Raw genomic sequence first — 22,015 nt, forward strand, 5'->3', positions numbered from 1 at the left:
CTCATGACCACTGGTGGGGGTTGGGACAAAGACCGTCCGGTAAACTAAGAGCTTCGTTTTCCGGCTCCGCTCCTTCTCCACCACAACAGACCAGTTCAGCGTCTGCACCGCTGCAGATGGTAAACATGATTAAATGATAAAGTCTTCCTGTTAAAATGATGTTTAGGAAATCCTTTTTCACAAAGTGACTGATCAACATAATAAAGGAACTGCAGTCAAGAAATGACTCGAGTCACTCAGACACATCTGTCTTGACCCATTTTCTGCTGTCTGACAACACACCCACATGGCTACAAAGGTACAAAACACACACACACACACATGCAGAGCTTGTACCTGTTAGGTCTGGGTAATGAGGGCACGGGAGGCAGGGCAGGTAAACCTCCAGTGGAGACGGAGTAATGAACCAGCAGCAGGACTGATAGAGAGACCAGCACCGCAGAGTTGATGACCACTGCTCCCCCGACAAAACCAAAAACAAACAGCAGCATACACCCGGGGCTCATGGCCCCCCCAGATCGTAGCCCTCACCGAGGACAGGGGCTTGAACAGCACAGCTGATTAAAATAGTAAGAGTCAGGGTGCGAGGCTGACCGGATCACGCAGCTACATCAGCTGCAGAAAGAAGATACCGTACATCCCTCTAGCAAAGATCTGTGGGTCCTGAATGCTGCAGCTCAGAGCCGAGTGGATTGGGTCAAAGGCAGAACAATGTTAGCAGCAGTAATCCTGGTTTCAGCAGCACCGACTGATCAGAGCAGCAGCTCTCCTCTGCTGACTCCGTCTACTTCCTCCTTTACCCTCCTGATCTGCTGCCACAACGCAACGCAGCTGGTGCTGTGCAGCCTAGAAAACTCTGACGCCCTTTCCCTCTCTCTGTCACAGCAGCCAGCCCAGCCGCCCCCTCCCCTCCCCTCTGGTTCTCTCTCCATCTCTCATTAGGATGCGGAGGCAGCTCGCTCCGTATGCCTCCACGTCTGGCTGCAGCTCAGTGATGTGTACCGAGAGATGCTTGAGTGAAAATATAGAAATAATCACGGACCTTCTTCTCACTGCTGTGTTTAGTTATAAGGTCATGATAAATTAATTCTGTCACTTCTTGGACCTGTGCTTTAGGAAGGCGTACTCTGTGTGTGTGTGTGGTGTGTGTGTGTGTGTGTGTGTGTGTGTGTGTGTGTGTGTGTGTGTGTGCGTGCGTGCGTGCGTGCGTGCGTGCGTGCGTGCGTGCGTGTGTGTGTGTGTTCAGAACTCCTCCAGAAGTTGACCACAGGCTACATTCTAACAAACACACACTGATTTCCTAACCACAGAAAGCACATCTCAGGGACTGTTTTGACCGTTGTCATCTGTCGGACTGTAGTCTGCAGGGTGATTCTGTGCAGCATAGACTAGAGCTGGACGATGATTCAATATATCTATCAATAGACATGTGGTGCGATAGATAAAAAACTAGTCGATAAAACTTCAATAAGTTTCCTTTTTTCATTATAACCTGTCAGCTAGCAGCATACTAGACTCACTACTTACTCCTAACCAATCAAAACCACAGACTCAGCACGCTACGTCAACAGTCCCTCAAACCAAAAGAGAGCAAGAGGCAGCCGCAGCAAGATGTCTAGGGCTACCATGATAAGTCGACTCTTCACGACAACGCCGACAAATAAAACAGACCTTATTTTATAAACAGTTTTTTTAATCTCGCCTGCTGCAGCACGTTCGGCTTTCGCTTCCTGCCTCTCTGCTCAGCCACGCTTTAGCTCCGAGGCGCATGCGCAGTGGTTGCCATCCAGCCAATGGCGGTTTTAAACGGGGGCCCACAGGGGCCTGGGCCCCTGTAGAACCGGCCCTGGCCCCTGTTGTGGCCCCTGTGCTGAAGAGATCGGATTTTTTTTTTCGCGCGCTGCCTCGGAGACGGGAACTAATGCGCTGCAGCGTTTCACACGGAGCCTTTAGAGCGCAGCACACTCTGTGGACAGAACTGTTTACCCGGTGGATTTTTGAATAAAAGATTAAAAATAGTTTAAATGGGACCCGAAGAAGTTCTTGAGGACGCCAAACGGAAAGACGCTAAGAGACGAAGGTAAGCAATACAGTTTATTTTCCTGACATCAGTGTTTTGATCATAGTCGCGCGTTTCGGTCGTTTACTTTTAAGTTCCTAACTGAGTCTATCCACAGTTAACACTGATTTGTTTTTCCTTTGTAACATTAACTGTAAAATAAACATGAAGTTGCTGCATTTCAAGCCTTAGACACGTTGAGATTAGATCACAGTATTCATTTATCTATGACTTTCTCGCAGCACTGACTGGAAGCATCAGCGGGACGTTTTGTCCTTTTTTTACCGCTGTTGATAAAGAACAGCGTAGACAGAGAGGATGAAAGTCACGAGGGAGCTGAGAAGCAGGATGAAAGAGAGAAGGAGGAGTTGGTTGGAGAGGAACCAGAGAGGTCAGAGGCTGTCCACCCTGAGAGTGAGGAGGAGGAAGATGTAGGCTGTGAGGGAGAGAGTGAGGAACAAAAAGAGGGACATCTTCTGTCATGTGCACCGTGTACACTACCGTCAGATTTGTGGGTGTTGAACAACCCCTCTGTGTTTGCAGCTCATATTGTGTGTAAAATGCATTTGAGGCATGCTGACTCTGGACCAACATTTCTGTTGTTTATATTTAATAAATAGATAAAATAAGACTCTGAATTAACTAATTATGACTTTTATCCTCATGCTAACATTTATTTTTTTCAGATATCAGCAAGTGTAAGGATGACCCACCTACTCAGCATCATTTGAGGACATTTCCAGTGACATTAATAGGAGACAGAAGACACAGCTTTCAGCCAAGCTGGTATGAAAGTCATCCTTGGGTTGAATATTCTGTTACTATGGACTCTACTTATTGTCATGCATGCAGACATTTTAGCTCGCCAAATAGTGCAGGAAGTGTGTTTGACTCACCATGTGGATTTAGGAACTGGAAAAAAGCAACTGAGAGAGGAGGGGTTTTCAGTACATGCAAAGTCTTAAAGGCATAAGGATTCAATGATAGCGTGGAGGGACTACCAGAGGGCTGTGGAAGCTAATACAACATTGGCTAATATACTCGACAAGGAACACAGTAAAAGGTTAAAGAAAATCGTGAGTATATCAAAACAATTGGTGAAGTGATTATGCTTACGTGTGTGTGTGTGTGTGTGTGTGTGTGTGTGTGTGTGTGTGTGTGTGTGTGTGTGTGTGTTGACTACAAAAAGCAAATTGTATTGTGCACATATTTTATTTGTTTGAATGTTTATTTTTCATATGTACAGTTCATATAATCTTCAAATAAAGTCACAAACTATAATAATCAACTAGAATTATTTTTTTACTCAAGTCACATGTTGCGGTGAAGCATTCAGAATTGTTATCTGAGTACCATAAAAACATGCCAGTTTTACTTTCACAAGTAAACCATTACTGCATTCACTGTAATAGTTTACTTGTTCATTGTCTTTAATTATGATTTTTTTTCTTGCGCCCCCATGAAAAAATACTGGCCCCACTGTGGCCCCCCTGGAAAATTTGGTCTAGAACCGCCCCTGCATCCAGCTCAGCCATCATCGGAGAAAGAGTCGAGTCACAAGCAAGCCCCTAGCCTGGCAAGCCAGACTAAATAAATGTATTATTTAGTCTGGCCACGCTCCATTGACGGCTCTCGGTTGTGGGGCGGGTTCTACCGTTGTCTTTCAAATGATCTCCGCATTCCACTGGACAATGAATGTGACATACTCTTGTTTCACTCTGTTGCATCATCCCACCCACCAGGCATATAGAGTGCCCTGATTGGCCCACAAAGCGGATAAAGCTCTGTGATTTGTTCACCAAGCAGATAGAGCACTATGATTGGCCCACCATTATGGACCAATCACAGCTCTTTATGTGTTTGAAACCCCTCTAGAGAGCTGTGATTGGCTAGCCAGAGTCCTGGTAGGAGCTGCTGAGGTTCCAATGGAGCATGCCTAGACCAAACTTTGCAAAGCAAGAATTTGGTCTAGTTGACTAGGCTAGCAAGCCCCCACAATGCAGGTGAAAAATTGGTCTCAACCCGGAAGTAACAAAAATTTCAGTTCCACCCTCATCCACTAGGGGCTGGTGTCAGAAGTGAGCAAATCCTCATCGACTCCCATGTTAAAAATACCAATTTCACAGCAGAAATAAACATGTTTACAGCCTGGTACCAAAACATGTTTTAGGTTTAAATGATCTAGTTTACACTCATGACAACTCTGAGGGGGGTGAATTATTTTCTCACTCTTCTGTTTAAGTGTATTAAAAGCCTAAAATTCTGTATAATTAATGAGCATCAGACCCACGTGACCACAGAGCTAGCTCCGTGGAAAGGCCTCAGTAGAGCCTCGGTCTGGCTTGGAAACGGCTCCGGGATTTTGAGTCTCCGTGTGTGTGTATTCTTTTTTGGATATTTTTTGTGCAATTGTTGGACAAAATGACTTGCTGTGGCATTAATTGCACTAATAGAGCGTCCAAGGAGTCTCCACTTAATTTTTTTCGGTAAGTAAAATTATATTTATGTATTTTAGGTCACTGCCGAGCTGAGCTTAGATTTTAACATGTACTGTTTAACCATGAAATTTAAATGTAATAGGGTAAAACCCAGTGCATTTAACATAATGCTGCACTTTAGAAAATGGGTTGAAATATAACATGTTGGTGGAGCTGGGTTCCGACTATCGGCTTGTGGAGCTCTCGGGAGACCGATGTTTTCCACCCGGTTCTCCCCTCCCCGCAGGTCGGCGCATCTCTGTCTGATCGCAGCTTCTGTCTGCTGCGCGGGCTGCCGGCTTGTGGAGCTCTGGGACGGAAACCTTTCCACCCGGTTCTCCCCAGCGGCAGCTCTGCGCATCTCAGATCGCAGCGGCGCTTGTCTGCTGTGCGGCTGCCGGCTTCTGGAGCTCTCGGAGACTCTGTGTTCCACCCGGTTTTACCCAGCGGTCAGCCCGGCGTATCTCGGACTCAGAAGCTCTGGTGTTGTGCACAGTTAACTCCGGTTGTAGCTAGGTTGCTGCCTCCGTTAGTTTAGCTACGACCTCCACGTTAGCGTTGGGTTAGCTTCAGGTTACCTTGTAGCTAGTTCGACTGGGTGTCGTCAGTTGATCCCAGCCTTACAGCCCCACCCTCAGCTCCACCTCTCTTCCCTTGTGTGGAATTGTCTGGGCTTGACGGAACCTGTGACACGGTCAAAATGCCGGTGGTGGCCACCTCCCATTTAGCCTCAAAAACGTGTTATTGGAGTCTATGGAAACCCATTGTCCATATATGCATATGTCGATGGTCGCAACATATCTGAAAAGTTTAGGAGCATTACACTAATTCAAAAGAAAGCCACGTAGTGCAAACTCCGCAAAGCGAAACTCTCCATTCACAGGAGCACATCAGCGATACATGAGCCTCGGTAAGTTGACCTCTTGTTAGCTGCTAACATCAACAGAGTTACTTGTATTTATAGCTGCAGCAACACCAGCAGAGACGGTGATGTTGTTACCTTTAGAACGCGTTTTTATGTCACGTATTTTTGCTCCAATTACAAACGCTAACGATTTATCTCATCCTGCTACGTTACAGTGGAGTTTACAGACATATATATGACAACAAACATCAACCAGGCTGGTCCCACTTCACCACCATCATGGAAAAGTAGAGTTAAACAACTTTTATGGTGTGTGTGTGTGTGTGTGTGTGTGTGTGTGTGTGTGTGTGTGTGTGTCTCTGGATACAACATTAGAATAAAATGCATTTATGATAAAATAAAAAGGTCGCTGACTGAACAATCAAGAAACTAATATTTATAAATCATAGAACATTTTCTTTGTGTTAAATCTTAATCTACTATATTTGATTTAACAGAATTATTAATCTGGTAAATAAACTAACTTTAATATATTTTATCTTTATGCTAAAGCAGAGCCTCAGAGCTGTCGATGGTCCCTGACTGCTGACGTGTGGACCAGCCGTGCTGCAGAGGCGTACCTTGGTGTGTCCTGCTATTTCCTGAGTGAAGACTGGAAGATGAAGCGCCTCGTGATTTTTATCTTGAGAGGCGCTATAGAAATGATATTTTCTTCTTCTTTTCTTCTTGTGAACACAAGTTTTCTTTGGTTTTAAGTGCCTAGCTCCATCTGGTTGTAGCATTTGTATCAACAGGTTACAAGTTAATTAAAGTTGTTTGATAAGCTATCATCTTGTCTTTATTATTAGATGGTGGTCCATAGCTGATCACACTTCACACTAGAAGCTAATGATGGTGTGTTAGAGCCTCCTGGTGCAATAAGCTAAACTTTTATAAATGACGCGATTGGTCGACTACTAAAATAGTCGTTTGCGGAAGCCCTAAAAATGTTGCAGTGAGAAGAGGCGGAGAAAAAAAAATCTTCCATCCATCCATTTTCATCCGCTTATCCGGAGTCGGTTCACGGGGGCAGTAGCCTAAGTCGAGAGGACCAGACTTCCCTCTCCCCAGAGGTGAGAGACATAGTCCCTCCACCGTGTCCTGGGTCTACCTTTAGGTCTCCTCCCGGTTGGACGTGCCCGGAAAACCTCACCAGGGAGGCGTCCAGGAAGCACCCTGACCAGATGCCCGAGCCACCTCAACTGGCTCCTCTCGGTGTGGAGGAGCAGCAAATCTACTACGAGCTCCTCCCGAATGACCGAGCTACTCACCCTATCACTAAGGGAGAGCCCAGCCACTCTTCAGAGAAAACTCATGACGGCCACTTGTATCCACGATCTCGTTCTTTCGGTCACTACCCAAGCTCATGACCATCAGGTGAGAGTAGGAACGTAGATCGACCGGTAAATCGAGAGCTTCGCCTTCTGACTCAACTCTCTCTTCACCACGACAGACCGGCTGTGAACCGCTCCAGCGAAAGCTGAAGATCACGTTCTGATGAAGCCAACAGGACCACATCATCTGCAAAAAGCAGAGACCTGATCCTCAGGCCACCAAAACGGATGCCCTCCACACCTTGGCTGCACCTAGAAATCCTGTCCATAAAGGTTATGAACAGAATCGGTGACAAAGGGCAGCCTTGGTGGAGTCCAACTCTCACTGGGAACGAGCAGACTTACTGCCAGCAATGCGGACCAAGCTCTGACACCGGTCATACAGGGACCTAACAGCCCGTATCAGAGGGCCTGGTACCCCATACTCCCGAAGTACCCCCCACAGGGCCCCCCGAGGGACGCGGTAAAATGCCTTTTCCAAATACACAAAACACGTGTAGACTGGTTGGGCAAATTCCCACGCACCCTCCAGGATCCCCCTAAGGGTATAGAGCTGGTCCAGTGTTCCACAGCCAGGATGAAAACCACATTGCTCCTCCTGAATCTGAGGTTCAACAATCTGATGGACCCTCCTCTCCAGAACCCTTGAATAGACCTTACCAGGAAGGCTCAGGAGTGTGATCCCTCTCTAGTTGGAACACACCCTGCGGTCCCCCTTTTTAAATAAGGAGACCACCACCTCGGTCTGCCAGTCCAGTGGGACGGCCCCCGATGTCCACGTGATATAGCAGAGCCGCGTCAGCCAATACAGCCCCACAACATCCAGAGCCTTAAGGAACTCCGGGCGGACCTCATCCATACCCTGGAGCTTTGCTACAGAGGAGCTTTTTAACCACCTCAGTGACCTCAGCACCAGAGATTTGAGAGGCCAACCCAAAGTCCCCAGACTCTGCTTCCTCACTGGAAGATGTGTCGGTGGGATTGAGGAGGTCTTCCAAGTATTCTGCCCACCGATCCACAACGTCCTGAGTAGAGGTCAGCAGCACACCGTCCCCATATAGATAGCGTTGGTAGCGCACTGCTTTCCCCCCACGAGGCGCTGGATGGTGGACCAGAATCTCCTCGAAGCCGTACGGAAGTCTTCCTCCATGGTCTCACCGAACTCCTCCCATGCCCGGGTTTTTGCCTTGGCGACCACCCGAGCCGCGTTCCGCTTGGACTGGTGGTACCCATCAGCTGCCTCTGGAGCCCCACAGGCCAAAAAGACCTGATAGGACTCTTTCTTCAGCTTGACAGCATCCCTAACCGCCAGAAAAAGAATCAAAATACCAAAAATAAAATGGCCAAGGGTGCATGCAAAATATTTTCCACAATTTTAAAAAATATTTTTCAATAATTATCGATATCGATCAATATAAAACATTTTTTATCAATATACTTTTTTCCTTATATCGTCCAGCCCTAGCATAGACTACAATTCAAGAACGGCCGGGTTCAGTCTGCTTCAGGTGGTACCAATACAAACTTTATAAAAATGTTTATGTTAACTAGTGATGCACTGATATGAAATTTTTGGGCCGATACTGATATCCGATGTTGATATCACTATTATGGCTGATAACCAATATTTGCCGATACCGATATACTGACATTAATGCTTCTAAAATCAGCATATTTTGTATAGAATGAAAATTATTAAAGCTGAATTTACGTTATGTACACACACACCACACACATTTACAGCTGAGATGATTTCATTTACTGTTCACAAGACTAAATTACACAATGAAACAATTAAACATCACCCCATCACCACATTCGTTTCCTGTTTTATGCGTTTTAAAAAAAGCATTAATAATAAAACCACTTTTCCATTTTTAAAATGATAGATGATTGAGAACCACTAGAATTAAGTAACCAGGCGGATGACCTCACCGTCGTTTTGCTGAGGAGCCCGAATCTGAGGACTCTGCTGGTGCTGCTGCGTGCTGGTGCTTCGTCCGCTCCAGATGCTCCATGTAGCTGTGGATCATCTGAAAAACCGGCACCAGTAAGTGGACCACAACATCTCCAACTGTCACTACAAAGGTCGTTTCAGGCACAGCTGTGACTAAAGAAGGAAAAGCGCTCAGGTGATGGCTTTCATCCTGAGGTGGGTTAGAGATGAGTAATTCCTAGGGGCAGGGGTGTGACCAGCAGCAAAATTATTCTTATTCAGACCTCTGCTGTCTCCATCTCACTCCACCTACAGCAAACATCACAGCTAATCCAGGATCTGCTAGCTTAAGGATAATCTAACAGGATGGTGAATATTCCGGTCAAAGCTAAAGTCATTTTTTATCATTGAGTTGAGAAACCCTCTAAAATTAGAGCTGGGTGGGGGGGGGGGGGGGTCTCTCCTCAGATGAATTATTCTGGACACAACTTCAGAGGAACACTTTCAGATTGTGAAATATACAACAAATATTGATTCCATGTAGAGGAATAAACCAGCCCAGATAAAACTTTTACTTGGCTCTGGGTGGGTGGGGGGGGAATAAAGAAATGTGTTAACATACAACAAAAAACGCAAATGAAAAAAGAAAAACCTTCATCCATCTCTGCCATTAACCCAGAGATTAAGATGCTGTCCTTCATCCCAAACACACCAGATGAGCCTACCTCTGTGTGTCTCTGATGAAGAGCATTGTACTCCTTCTTTAGGTCTGCTTCTCTCTCCTCAAATCTGCTTACTGCAGGAGACAGGAACAGAAGAGACAATAAACAAATAATAACAACTTACTGAAAACAATAAAAACAAAGAGCAATATGCAAAACAGAGCTCTCCAACTCTGGTCCCGGAGATCTCCTATCCAGCATGTTTTAGTCGTTTCTCAGCTCCAACACACCTGATCCAATGTTTGCATCACCAGTTCAGCAGCTCATCAAGCTCTGCAGAAGCTTGTTAATCACCTGCTGATTGAAACCAGGTGTGTTGGAGCAGGGAAACCTCCAAAACATGCAGGTCAGGGTTGGGTCCCACTGGTAAGAGGCATGCAGCTGCAGTAGCATCTGTGAGCCCTTAGAGGGCGACAATGCATTACTAAAATTGTCCACAAACTTCTGATCAACTGGACTATTTCCCTGTTTAAACCTAAATTCTGCTAAACACAGAATCTCTAGCGTTTTACCGATCATGTGGCCTTGAACCTGAACAGGTTTTAAATATTTATCCAAGTTCTTTCTTTAAACAACAAACCTACACTCATATTTCTGTGCCAAACCAAACCATCCCATACCATAGCATAGTTTATTTATATAGCACGTTTAAAAGGCAGCATGGGAGCTGCCCAAAGTGCTGCACAGGCTAAAACAAAACGCGACCATTCTAAGGAACTAAAACAGAGGATAAAAATACCAGTCAAAGCAGATAAAACATGATGAATACAAAGAACACATTAAAACAATGACACAGTAAAACACTAAAACGAGTCACTGTCTAAAAGCCAAATCGTAGACGTGGGTCTTTAAACGAGATTTAAAAACCGCCAGTGATGGAGCCTGCCGAACTCCAATGGGCAATGAGTTCCACAGCTTTGGGGCAGCGTGCACAAATGCTCGTTCACCCCGCGATTTGTATCGCATCCGCGGCGTACACAGCAGCAAAAGGTCAGCCGACCTCAACGTGCGCGTGGGTACATATGGAGTGAGCAGGTCAGAGAGACAGGGAGGTGCCAGCAAAACAACAAACATCATCTTAGAGGTGAGAAAGAGAAGAGTAGGACCTTAGTAATAACAGATCATTACCTTACTAATTCCTCTGCTGGAAGTACTGAGGCACCCTGACTGTGTGTGGAGGTAAAACCATTGTAACAGTGGTGGCTGGCATCATTTAGAAAGCAGCCGTATGAGTGCAACGATCGTCTGTTATGGAGGGTGTGTATGAGAGCTGATCTGGATCATTCACAGAAGCCTGGACCAAAGCTACACCCCTAACAGCTGCAAGTATGAAGACTGTTAACAGCCTGCTTTTGAGGAAGTAGAGACAAAAGGTAGAATAGAAATAACTGATATGACATGCAGAGAAAACGAAGTGATCCATAAAGAACCCCCCCCCCCACACACACACACCCACCCACACACAGCTGTTCATGAGAGAAATCTGAAAGTTAACAGCGGGTGCTGAGGTACCGTCCCACACACACACACACACACACACACACACACACACACACACACACACACACACACACACACACACACACACACACACACACACACACACACACACACACACACTTTTGTCCACCTGTGTAGACATTTTTCCTTCTAGGCTTATTTTAGTATTGTTAGCATTAGCTTGTTGTTAGCACTAGCAACAGCAGGCTGTGGCAAGGTTGATTATAATCGTTGTAGTTCCACTTTCAACCAGTAGGTGAGAGAGGAGTGAAACTTATTAAGTGTTGCTTTATCGACAATCACTAATTATTAATTTATGTCACATTAAAGCAGCAATCCAGAGTTTTGCCCTTTCAGAAATTATGTATGATTTTTCAGAAATAATGTGATATAATGTAAACAATACCCCGGTTTTGCTAAGCACGCCCCCAGCCCCACAGATAGGAATAGGAAGCTGAGCGCCAACCAGAACTAACCAATAGCATTAGACTACTGCTTACGTGCTTCAAATTTAAGGCAGTACATCGGCTGATGCAGAGTTGAAGAACGTTTCACTGACAAGTCTTTAAAATATAAATATATGAATAGGGCTGTCACAATAATCTCAAGAACAATATATCGCGATATTAAGAAACCCACCGCGCTGCATGACGTGCCACCGCAATTACCGCACTTGATTAAATCTCGCGCTGATCGAGGAGATAGTAGGGCACTTTTTTTTAATTCTGTTAGATGTTGCAGCCAAATTTGCATTTCAAAGTTAAACCTCCTGAATGTTGTTTTTAAGTTCAGTCAGAGAATGCCGTTACTGCCCTTTGATCTGCATTCAATAAAGTGTTAAAAATGGCCAAGTATTTTTTTCCAACATTTTTTAAATGTGTAAGCACAATGTTTCAAAGGAAATATTGCCATGAGTTTAGTAATTAACAAACAAATTTGCTAAGTACATAAATAAAAACGAGGTGCAATAATATCGCATATCGCAATATTGAGCTGCCCTGACTCACCACAGGGGGAATTCCTCAATCGCGACAGCCCTATGTATGAAAACACAACATTACATCAGAATAATACTTGTAAAACATGTTTTAGCTCTGTTTGTTGGCTAGAGAAGCACATTTGAACAAGAAACGTAAAGCTGCCATCTTAATAAAATGGATCGACCGACTCGGTGTGATATGCTCATCAGCCACTAGATGGCGCCATGAGATAAGAAAATACTCTGTCTTGCTGCTTTAACCCCCTTGTGCAGGGGTCTTCAAATAAACGTGTTCAAGTGCCCTGAGTTTTTTCCAGCAGACATCGAGAGGACCAGATTCTCATCTAAATTGTAGCGTTATGGATTTATGCTCTTTTATGAAAGAGAATCCATGCTACGTATTAATTCGGAATATTAATTCTGGGGAACTGGGAACTTAGAGCAAACTTGCGATGATGCGTACTGAGGTTTGGAACAGTACTTGGGCCATCGCTGATGTTTCACAAGGACTTGAGTACACAAGTTCAGACAAGCACTAGGAATGTACATAGTTAACTGGTTAATTGCTCGTAATGCTGTAACTGGGTAAAATAGTTTTACTCGGTTAACTACGTTAAGTCCTTCTGCTGCACTTGGGTGTAATATATTTTGTGCCACTAGTAGGTGCATGAGCTCCGCTATCAATGTTTTTTTGGGCAACCACAAAAGAAGAAGTGGGCTTGTCACGTGACCAAACAAATATGTTCAAACATGAAGCGGTTAGCAAAGAGCACAACGTGGGAGCAGTTTATTTTTAGTTAATTCAGTCTAGGAACACAATAAAGCCTGATTTATGCTTCTCCGTCTGCGTCAGTGCGGAGACACGCAACGCCATTATCCGTCCTTGCGTAGGGCTCCGGCAGGCACGCAAGTACGTACGGAGTCGAGCCCACTTTTTTAAACATCCGTCGAACGAGACGGATTACGCAAGCTTGTGAATGGTCAGGACGCCGCTGTTGTTTACAGCGCCGCCATTGCAAAGAGAGCCGAGGATAACTAGCGGCAGACACAGAGAAGCTTGAAGAATACCTTGCGAAAAAAACTCTAAAAATATGAAAGTTTCATCCTCCCGTGACTGGAGGAGTGAAAAGAAGTGCAGCAAGCGTTTTATTTGTGGATGGAAATGACAGGAAACATGGGTTTAGAGGTGGGGAGCGCATGAAGCGGTGGGAGAATGAGAGACAAATATATCCGTGTTAAAAGTCTCTTAAATACACAAAAAACACAACATAAACACACTATCTTGGACCGATACATGACAGGATACCACAGAACAGCGCTACGCCCTCTGTTGTCCTGCCGGGGAATTGCTTTGCAACACTCTCCAGGAGACGGAGAAGTATGAGAGCAAAACGCTTCCGTCAATCCGTGCGTGTCTGTCCCTTGCGGAGCTGACGGAGAAGCATAAACCAGGCTTAAGCCTCACATCAAGGCACTGAGCCTTGGAGCAGCAAACTGAACATTGACCAGCAACAACAGGTCAGTCGGGAACTCCTAATATGTCTAGTGAAAGAAAGAAATATCAGTGTAATTATTTAGTTCATCCATCCATCAATCCATTTTCTTCTGCTTATCCTGAGTCAGGTTGTGGAGGCAACAGCCTAAGTCGTCGGTCGGCAACCCGCGGCTCTGGAGCCGCATGCGGCTCTTCCATCCATCTGATGCGGCTCTCTGTGCTTGTAAAATAATGAATGGATATTTAAATAAATTGCTTTACATTTTACTGCATTAATTTTACATCTGTATGCCAATTCTAAATGTAAAGATTGTCTGCGTAAACCTGAACAGTTTCAACCCGGTCTTACTGTGAGACCGGGGTGACGGGTCACGCTTGTGCGTAATCATATCGGCGCATTCTGAGCTGAAGAGGATGTGAGATTCTGGGACTCTCCTCAGATGGCTCCTGGATGTGTCGCCACATTGGAGACAGGAACAAGCACTATTCAGCCAAAGTTTCATAATCAGGGAACATTTTCTAAGTGACAAGTCTCGCTTCAGTCGGAGGAATCTTCCTGCATGCGCTCTGGTTCTGCGACGCGCTCCAAGCCCCTCTCCACATCTTCAGCTCGCTGTGGACCTTATGTACGCGCTGACAGTGAGCTGCGCTGAGCAGTGTCTAGCTCAGATGTTCAGATGGGAATCTTTTCTTGAGTGATTTAGCTACAAGTACATCTGCGATGTGCATAACGAATAAAATGTCAGTTCGTCTGCATGCGTCGGGGGTAAGTCTTTCTATTCTTTCTCCATCAAAATAAACGGTCAAATACGGGAACTGTCCGGTCAACACAAGCCCTGCTTTTAACTGTTCTGTTTTCTTGTGAAAATTGTTGCTAAGAGATATAATTTAACTTGATTAACACCAGAGCCAGGCGCACTGCGCCGTTCTCTCCGTCACCGTAAATGAGGGAAAAACAAATTGATCGGCTCCTTTTCTGACCTTCCCCACCTACAAAGTTTAATTACAACAATCAAACGTGACAGAGCCTGGATTTGTATTCTGAACAGTCTAAACATGTTTTAAAAAGAAACGTGTGACAAAAGTGGCACCTGCTCAGTAAAACCACCAACAGGGTGAAAAATATCAAAATATTGTAGGCAGAGACGGGCTGCAACTTCTGGATCCACTTTATATAAATCGTTTTATTGACTATCTTTTTTATGATAGATAACTTTGACGTACACGAGCGACCGGTACCGGCTGCTGTCACCTGTTGTGATTGGTTAAAGCAGCTCTCTGCTGTCTGAGGGTAGGCCCCGCCCACAACGCCACAGCTGCTGGGGCTCCCAGTGTTTTCTTCACTGTGGGAAACGGGTAATAATGGCTCTTTGATGGGAACAGGTTGCCGACCCCTGGCCTAAGTCGAGGCCCAGACTTCCCTCTCCCCAGCCACTTGGGCCAGCTCTTCCGGGGGGATCCCAAGGAGTTCCCTGGCCAGCCGAGAGACATGGTCCCTCCAGCCTGTCCTGGGTCTTCCTGTGGATGTCGCCCCGGTGAGACGTGCCCAGAAAACCTCACCAGGCAGGCGTCCAAGAGTTTGATTAGTTCAATGTAAGAAAACTAAAGTATTTATTTAAAAAAGCGTGGCCTCCAGAATGACCTTACAAGCACGCAATCACAAGCAGCGCTGTGTATTTGATGCCAGATGGTCCGCTGCGCAGCAACTTCTGAGTCTGATGGACATTTCATCTGTCATCCCACTTGCTCTTCTTTACTTGTGAGTCAGAATTATATATATATATATATATATATATATATATATATATATATATATATATATATATATATAAGAATAGACATAAAAAGCGTTATTTATAGAGCGAGGGCAAATGTTTGTGTGCATTGGGGTGGGGGTGGTGGGGTGTTGGTTTCCAGCAAACTGGTTATTAACTGTTAAGGGGCGTCATTAACCAGTTAGAGATTTTAGAAAACATTGGAAAATATTGAAAAACTGCCCCGAGACACCTTGGCTGGAGCTAATCCAGCTTCATTATGAAGCCTTCCATCTCTGTGATTCATTGGTCAATCTCAATTTTAGCAGTGAGAGACAGAAATGTGGCAAAAACCCTCACATGAAGCGGGATTTATTGCCACTCTTTCCACTGTAGTTTTAGTTGTGTTTGGAGATCGTAAAAAAAGATCTATATGATGTAGCAAAGTTTCTGCAGAGTGTTTAGAGGTGCAGCTTGACAATATTTATTGATATTTGGGACATGAATTTTGCTACTAAACGTTAAATCCCCTGAATTGGTATACATTAGGACCCGGGGGAGGGGGTGTCAGGTGGAAAGGTCTGGTGGGCCGGGTGTGTGTGTGTGGGGGGGGGTCTCCCAGTCCAACAGACAGATATGGATAGTGGACTCACTCTGGTCAGCATAGTTTTTAGTTTTTAGCTCTAGTTGTCGTGAGTGAGACTCGAGCGTCACCAGTCGACTCTGCAGGTCCTTTTTCTCTCCATCCTGGGAATCTTCTAAGGTAATGTATCTCTGTGGACAAACACAGCAGAAACACACATTATCATAGTGAGTACATGGTAGAAGCAAATAATAAACACAGGACACCCCAAATAGACATCTTTAATTGGAACTGAGCTGAATTGGAACATAGGATACTTAAGCTAGAAATTGTTCATGTAGGGTTTATAACTTAACTTCAAAGTTTACTAAAACTTCTGACCTGTAGAAACTAGTTTGGCAGGCAAGAAGGGTTCAACATGTGTTGCAGACACTTGCAACAACTCAGAATGGCATGTCATTCCCAGTAGGTTCAGGATGAGGAACGTGTCTTTAAGACATGTCCCCCTCCTCTTAAGAGTTTTCCTAATTCAAGCAGAAAAGTACAAAATAACTTTTAAAGTGTAGTGAGATGTTTGTGGATGTGGGTCATTTACCCCGAGGGTCATTACGGTCTGTGTTTGCCGATCCACATTCTAGATGTTTTTTGACAAACTGCCAAAACCTCAAACATGTTTATTTTTATTTCGACAAAGACTGCTTTTTTAGTTCTTGTTCAAACAACTTATCTGTGTCCAATTCAGTTTTTAGAAACATTCAGGACCCCAGCAACACACCAGAGAGGCTCTGCAACTAACAAGAATATTAGGAAGCCTTCAGAAACGTTTTGAGACAATTGGCAAACTTTCTCACAAATGGAGTTTGCAAATTGTCACCAACAACAGAAAATGCTTTAACAATGTCTTTTCTACTGAAGAAAAACCCACAGCAAGAATAAAAAACGTGTATAATATTTATAATCACAATTTTCATGAGAGAAAGAAAACGATTCTACAGCCGTTCAGTTATTGTGCAATGCCATTCGTTTATTCAGGTAAGAATATTTCACCATGTTTTATTTAACATTTGAGTTCCATATCAAAGCAGCCAAGGGCCAAGCTCCAGACAAGCATCAACAACTGTTACCATTAAAATCACTGTGTGGAATGCTATTACAGTTATTATAAAGAATGTTTCAATGAGCACCAGGAAACCGTGGGACTGAAGCAGATTGGTCAGACTTTTTACTGAGTGCACATGGTTTAAAGCTAATTCATGATGACGCAGATAAAACTGTTACTAATCAGTCACGTCTGGGCTGAGCAGTGACACCATTTTTAAAAATATCATCAGATTTACTTTACAAATCTATTTCCCTTTCCCCATTTGTGTGGTTAACGTGCTGCAAGGCCCTGCTTCTAACTGAAAATGTAAATACTGCCACAGCTTCTACTTCTGCAACAGGGAAGGTTAGCTGCCAATGGCGGCCATCTTGAAAGGCTTGACTTCAGAAATGCAATTGTTCATCCATTGATTACAGTGTCATCCTACTCTGTTCAGCAGTTTGTGAGATATTGTTTTAAGTAGGGTTGAACAATTTTAGAAAAAGGTGACTGATTTATTTTCTGGCAGAAATTGCATGCGATTACGTAGATTTACCTCTGCAATGGTTCATCAGAAACATTCAAATGTTTTTTGAAAGGAGAAGTTGTGCTTTCATGTCCGCGTACTGTTAATATGATGCATCCCTTACTGTTGTTTCAGTAAGCCAGCAAATTGGCCTATGTTTCCCTCCCTCTCGCACACAAACGATGCTCCAGTTTGATTTACGAACTAGTCTGCATTACCAAAAATCTCCCTCAAGTTATTTGTTATTTTGTATTTGATTCACAAAACCTTTTGAATGTCATTAACCACTCAGCAATCCATTTAGTCACTGGTGACCCTTTCACTACTCATCTTTGTGACCTTTACTCCCCCGTTAACTGGCCATCACTCCATTACCGCAGGTTGCTACATTGGTATCAGTTCATATACAAAACAATCACCGGTAGAACCCATCATATCTTCGCTCATTACTCATCACTTCCAACAACCAGCACAATTTGTTACAGTAACTTCATCTCCATGGTTATTCCCAAAGCTCGCACCTCCTTTGGCCGCTCCTCATTCCAGTTTTCTGCTTCCAACAACTGGAATGAGCTGCAAAAAAATCACTAAAGCTCACTACCTGCCAGTTATTGTCTACCTTCAATTTTTCATTGCAATCAATAGTTTCTGATGAATGTGCCTGATTCTGAGTACTTCAGACTGTTTTAAGTCTGTTTTGATTGCTTACAAATTGTGAATGAGAACAGTCCGTTGTCTTTATGTCCAAATGTTTTATCTTATTTTGATCTTGTACGTTTTATCTCATCTGTTTTTCTTTGATAGAAAGCTAACTATGAAACTGTTGCTGCCACCTCTTGGCCAGATCGTCTTTGTAAATGAGAATGAGTTCTCAATTGACTCATCTGGATAAATAAAAATATAAAATAAAATAAAATGAATAAAAAGTGAAATGTCTTCAAGATATCTTCAAGATAGCAAAGATGTCCATCTGCTTTGTTCCTGAACCTACCAGGACTGTTGCGGAGCTGAAACAAATGTGAAATGGCAACAAATTAAGAACATAAAATAAGTGAATGTTGATCATTTGTTCTGCCGATCTGTGCTGATGTTTCAGCTAATCAGCTGAGTTGTCTGAGGCCTGTAATCGTGGAGTCTTGTGATGTAGCAGCTCTCCGTGGAGAAGCCCTGCGGTGGCTTCTCTGGCTCTGCTGCTATCTGCAAACAAACGAGCGTCACCTGGGCATCTGATCATCAGCAGATCTCTCGTTCACACACGTCACTGGACATTTTAACAATGGTCTTAAGTTAAGTTGTCTATGTGAATTATTTGTCAAAGAATATTTTTAAACAATCTGTTCATTGAAGGACTAAAATGACTCAGCCCAAAGGCTCAAAGTTCTTATCAATTCAGAGCACTTGATTCGTATTTAAAACGTATACTGAGGCCACTCACTAAGGGGCATTGTTTCTTCAACATCAGGGGGCTGTTACAGGTCTCCAACTCCCAAATAAGACAGAAAGGCCAAGATTGCACCTTTAATATTTACTAACATGAACATTTGTAAATACAGCTCCCGATGAACCCCACCTAAATGTGCTACTTCTGACAAATGAACTGGGCTTGAACTAGAAGAAGCCAGGCTAAACTAGCAAAAACAATCTTCTATTTGACCTTAATTAATACACCATTTTTAAATTTGAGTGTGTTGATAATCCTCAGGGCAGCTCCCACATCTTGCCCCCTGACGGTGCTGATCCTCATATGACCTAGGAAAGGGGCTTGTGGGTATGACTGCTCCAGAGGATAAGTGTTGCAGTATTTTACATGCCCTCTTTCCCCAACACTGCATGAATAATGCTCTCTTTGTCCCAGAGTGCCAACACACACTATAATGCACACAAACGCATGTGCTTCCAGAACAAGTGTGTGCACTCCCACACACAGACAGGGCTCCACTGTATTGGCACTCAATTGACAGAGACTGAAATCGTCTCCATTTACTGTGTCTGGCTGCAGATTGCTGGGACATTTGGGATAGCTGGCAATGCAGGTCGCTGACTAAAGAACAACATCACAGCTTTTATTTGCTGGGGGGCTCACATGGGCAATGACAGCGAGACCTGGAGAAGTGTGTTGGGAAAGAACTTATGTGAATTTAAGCAGTGTTTTGTTATTGGACTTCTGTGCTCATCATGTTCAGACGTAAAGGTGTTCATTTGTGCTTTTGGCAGCACAAATACTTACGGCTGCAGTGTGATGATCGACTGTTGTTTTATCTGATCTGCGGCCACGTGTCTTGGACAATCAGGTATAGAGAGGGACAGAGCGGTCAACTGACCACTACCTGGTGGTGGGTTGGCTTCAATGGTGGGGGAGGATGCCGGTCAGACATGGCAGGCCTTAAACGTAAAAGGGGGACTGCAGGAATGGTTTCTAAACTTTTCAGCTATTAAGACACAAAATGATAAGGGCTTGCAACCTGAAACATTACCAGTTGATCCCTCTAAAACACATGTGTCAGACACAAGGCCCGGGGCGCATTTTTATGTGGCCCGTGAGATAAATATCAAAAATATATAAAAACTGACCCGCTGGCCGATTTTACCGCAAAGATTACTACTCCTCTGATGCTTTGCGGCGTTAGCGTGGAGCCGAAGCGCCCCCTCCTTTGTGTTTTTTCCAGCGTCTGCTGCCGCTGTCTGCAGCTCCCCTGTCTCGGACAAACTAAACACTCCTCTCACTCAGCGCCGAGTTTACTCAGCTATTTTCCGACGTTGAAGCCCAGAAACGGAGATTTTAACCGCTCAGTAATGTGTTCACGACTGAAAGAGAAAGTTTTCCAACTAAATTCCAAACAGAGCTGATATAATTCCAGCGAGCAGCGACACGCTCAAACCAGCATGACTGTGGCTGCTGTAGTTTTTATTTTTAATAAAAAGTGCAGATTTGCCATCGCTTTTTCAAAAAAATTTAAGTTTGGCCTGCAACTTCGTCCCAGATTATCATTACGGCCCAGTGTGAATTTGAGTTTGACACCCCTGGCCTAAACTATGACTAAAAACAATAAAAACAAGACCAATATACAGACTGTACATTTCATATAATAATAATAATAATAATAATAATAATAATAATAATACATAAGTTTTATAAAGCACTTTTCCCAACAACTCAAAGACGCTGTACAACAAAGAGACAGACAAGACAAACACAATGAGAATAGGTTACTGTTATTTGAATGCTTGGCTGAATACGTGAGTTTTTAGTGCTTTTTTGAACTTTTGCAGTGAGTATACATCACAGACGTGTTGTGGGAGAGAAGGTTGGGGCAGCAACGGAAAAAGCTCTGATCTCTCAAATCCATTTGTAACCTCTTATTTCAGCTTTTCTAACAAACACAAATATTTTTCAGTTGCATTATATTTGTGGAGCTAATTTCAAAACCCAAAATAAACCCTTGAATCTTGTGGATTTCACAGAAAACTGGACAATCTGTTTAATATAAAAGACATTTTTGTTGAGCGTCAAAGCCAAAACTAAAAAAAAAACCTGACTGTTGCCTCTCCAACAACAACAGTTGTTAGCTAGATAATCAACGTTTTGGTAAACCAAAACATCATAAATCTTGATTCATTCATTTTAATTCAATAACAGCAAATAATGTAAAATGAGTTCGTCTGGGTTTTCAAATAAGAAAATTACATTATACTAAAATGTCACAAGCAATAAAAGCCAAATATTTAATTCAGTTAAAGTCCCAGTCAAGTGTTGGCATGCAGCAGAATTTTACATAAACTAGTGGAGAGTGGGAAAGATCATAAAAATGACCGATTCCTCCTCACACAATGAGCGCTAGAGCACCATCTCTGTTGAGTTCTGGAGGTCTGGTGATTATCAGAATCACCACGCTACAAGCTTTCAAAGCGCTGCCTGCATAAATGTCTGGATGAATCTCACCAGATCCAGACCACGTGTCTGATCTGCATTCACCCTGTGAAGATCAAAATGATTAGCAGCCAATTACCCGGTTATTCCTCATGGTGGTGCAACAGGAAGTGTGCAGGATTTAGCCAGTGATGTCCAAATATCTCTCAGGAGAAAAACTGCATGTTTTAAGTATGCTGCTGCTATAGTCCTAGACTGTTGAGGGGAGTATGAACCGTTTCCTCTCTGTAGTACAACAGGAACAGCTAACCTGTTCCCGATCAGTCCCTCACCTTGTGCCTGGAGCCTGAGCAAAAACGTTAGCTTTTCATAGTGTTCAGCAATTTTGTCATAAATGAACAAATACTTCCAAAAACTATAGAATGCCATTTAAAGGACATTTAATGTTCTTTAAAAGGCATTTAATTAAAAAAAAACTTTCAAGTTATTGTTATGTTGTGTTATGATTCTTTTTCCAAACAATACAACACATGTACTTATAAAATGAATAAAGCTAAAGATATTTTAAATAAAAAACTGGCTAAATGTGCTAAAAACACAAAATTACAAATAATTAGAACTGAAGTAAAAATGTATAAACAGAAACAACATTTTTTCCTGCTTTCCTGATTAATTTAATCATTTTTATGGGTTATTTTGCTCATGAGATTTAAGTTTTGCTTCACTAGTGAATAGCTGCAAATAAAATGATGCTTTGCTGTGTTTTTTTTTGTTGGCAATATTAAAATAAAGTTGTA

At 43.4% G+C, this 22,015-nt stretch overlaps 1 protein-coding gene across 2 annotated transcripts in view; it reads right to left on the minus strand.

Moving 5' to 3' along the window:
- spag9b (sperm associated antigen 9b) overlaps window positions 1-22,015 on the minus strand; it is a 60,911-nt gene that overhangs the window by 20,357 nt on the left and 18,539 nt on the right. Inside the window, exons 2-4 of one of the 2 annotated variants that reach the window (XM_015963745.3) lie at window positions 15,814-15,934; window positions 9,436-9,506; window positions 8,710-8,807 (exon numbers count right to left, since the gene is read on the minus strand). In XM_015963745.3, the coding sequence (XP_015819231.3) occupies window positions 8,710-8,807; window positions 9,436-9,506; window positions 15,814-15,934 (290 nt within the window). Of the gene's footprint in view, window positions 1-336; window positions 654-8,709; window positions 8,808-9,435; window positions 9,507-15,813; window positions 15,935-22,015 lie in introns of those variants that run through there. The other variant, XM_015963747.3, reaches the window with a different exon arrangement.

The sequence above is a fragment of the Nothobranchius furzeri genome, chromosome 16, assembly GCF_043380555.1.
Source record: "Nothobranchius furzeri strain GRZ-AD chromosome 16, NfurGRZ-RIMD1, whole genome shotgun sequence".
In the NCBI taxonomy this organism is placed as follows: Eukaryota; Metazoa; Chordata; class Actinopteri; order Cyprinodontiformes; family Nothobranchiidae; genus Nothobranchius; species Nothobranchius furzeri.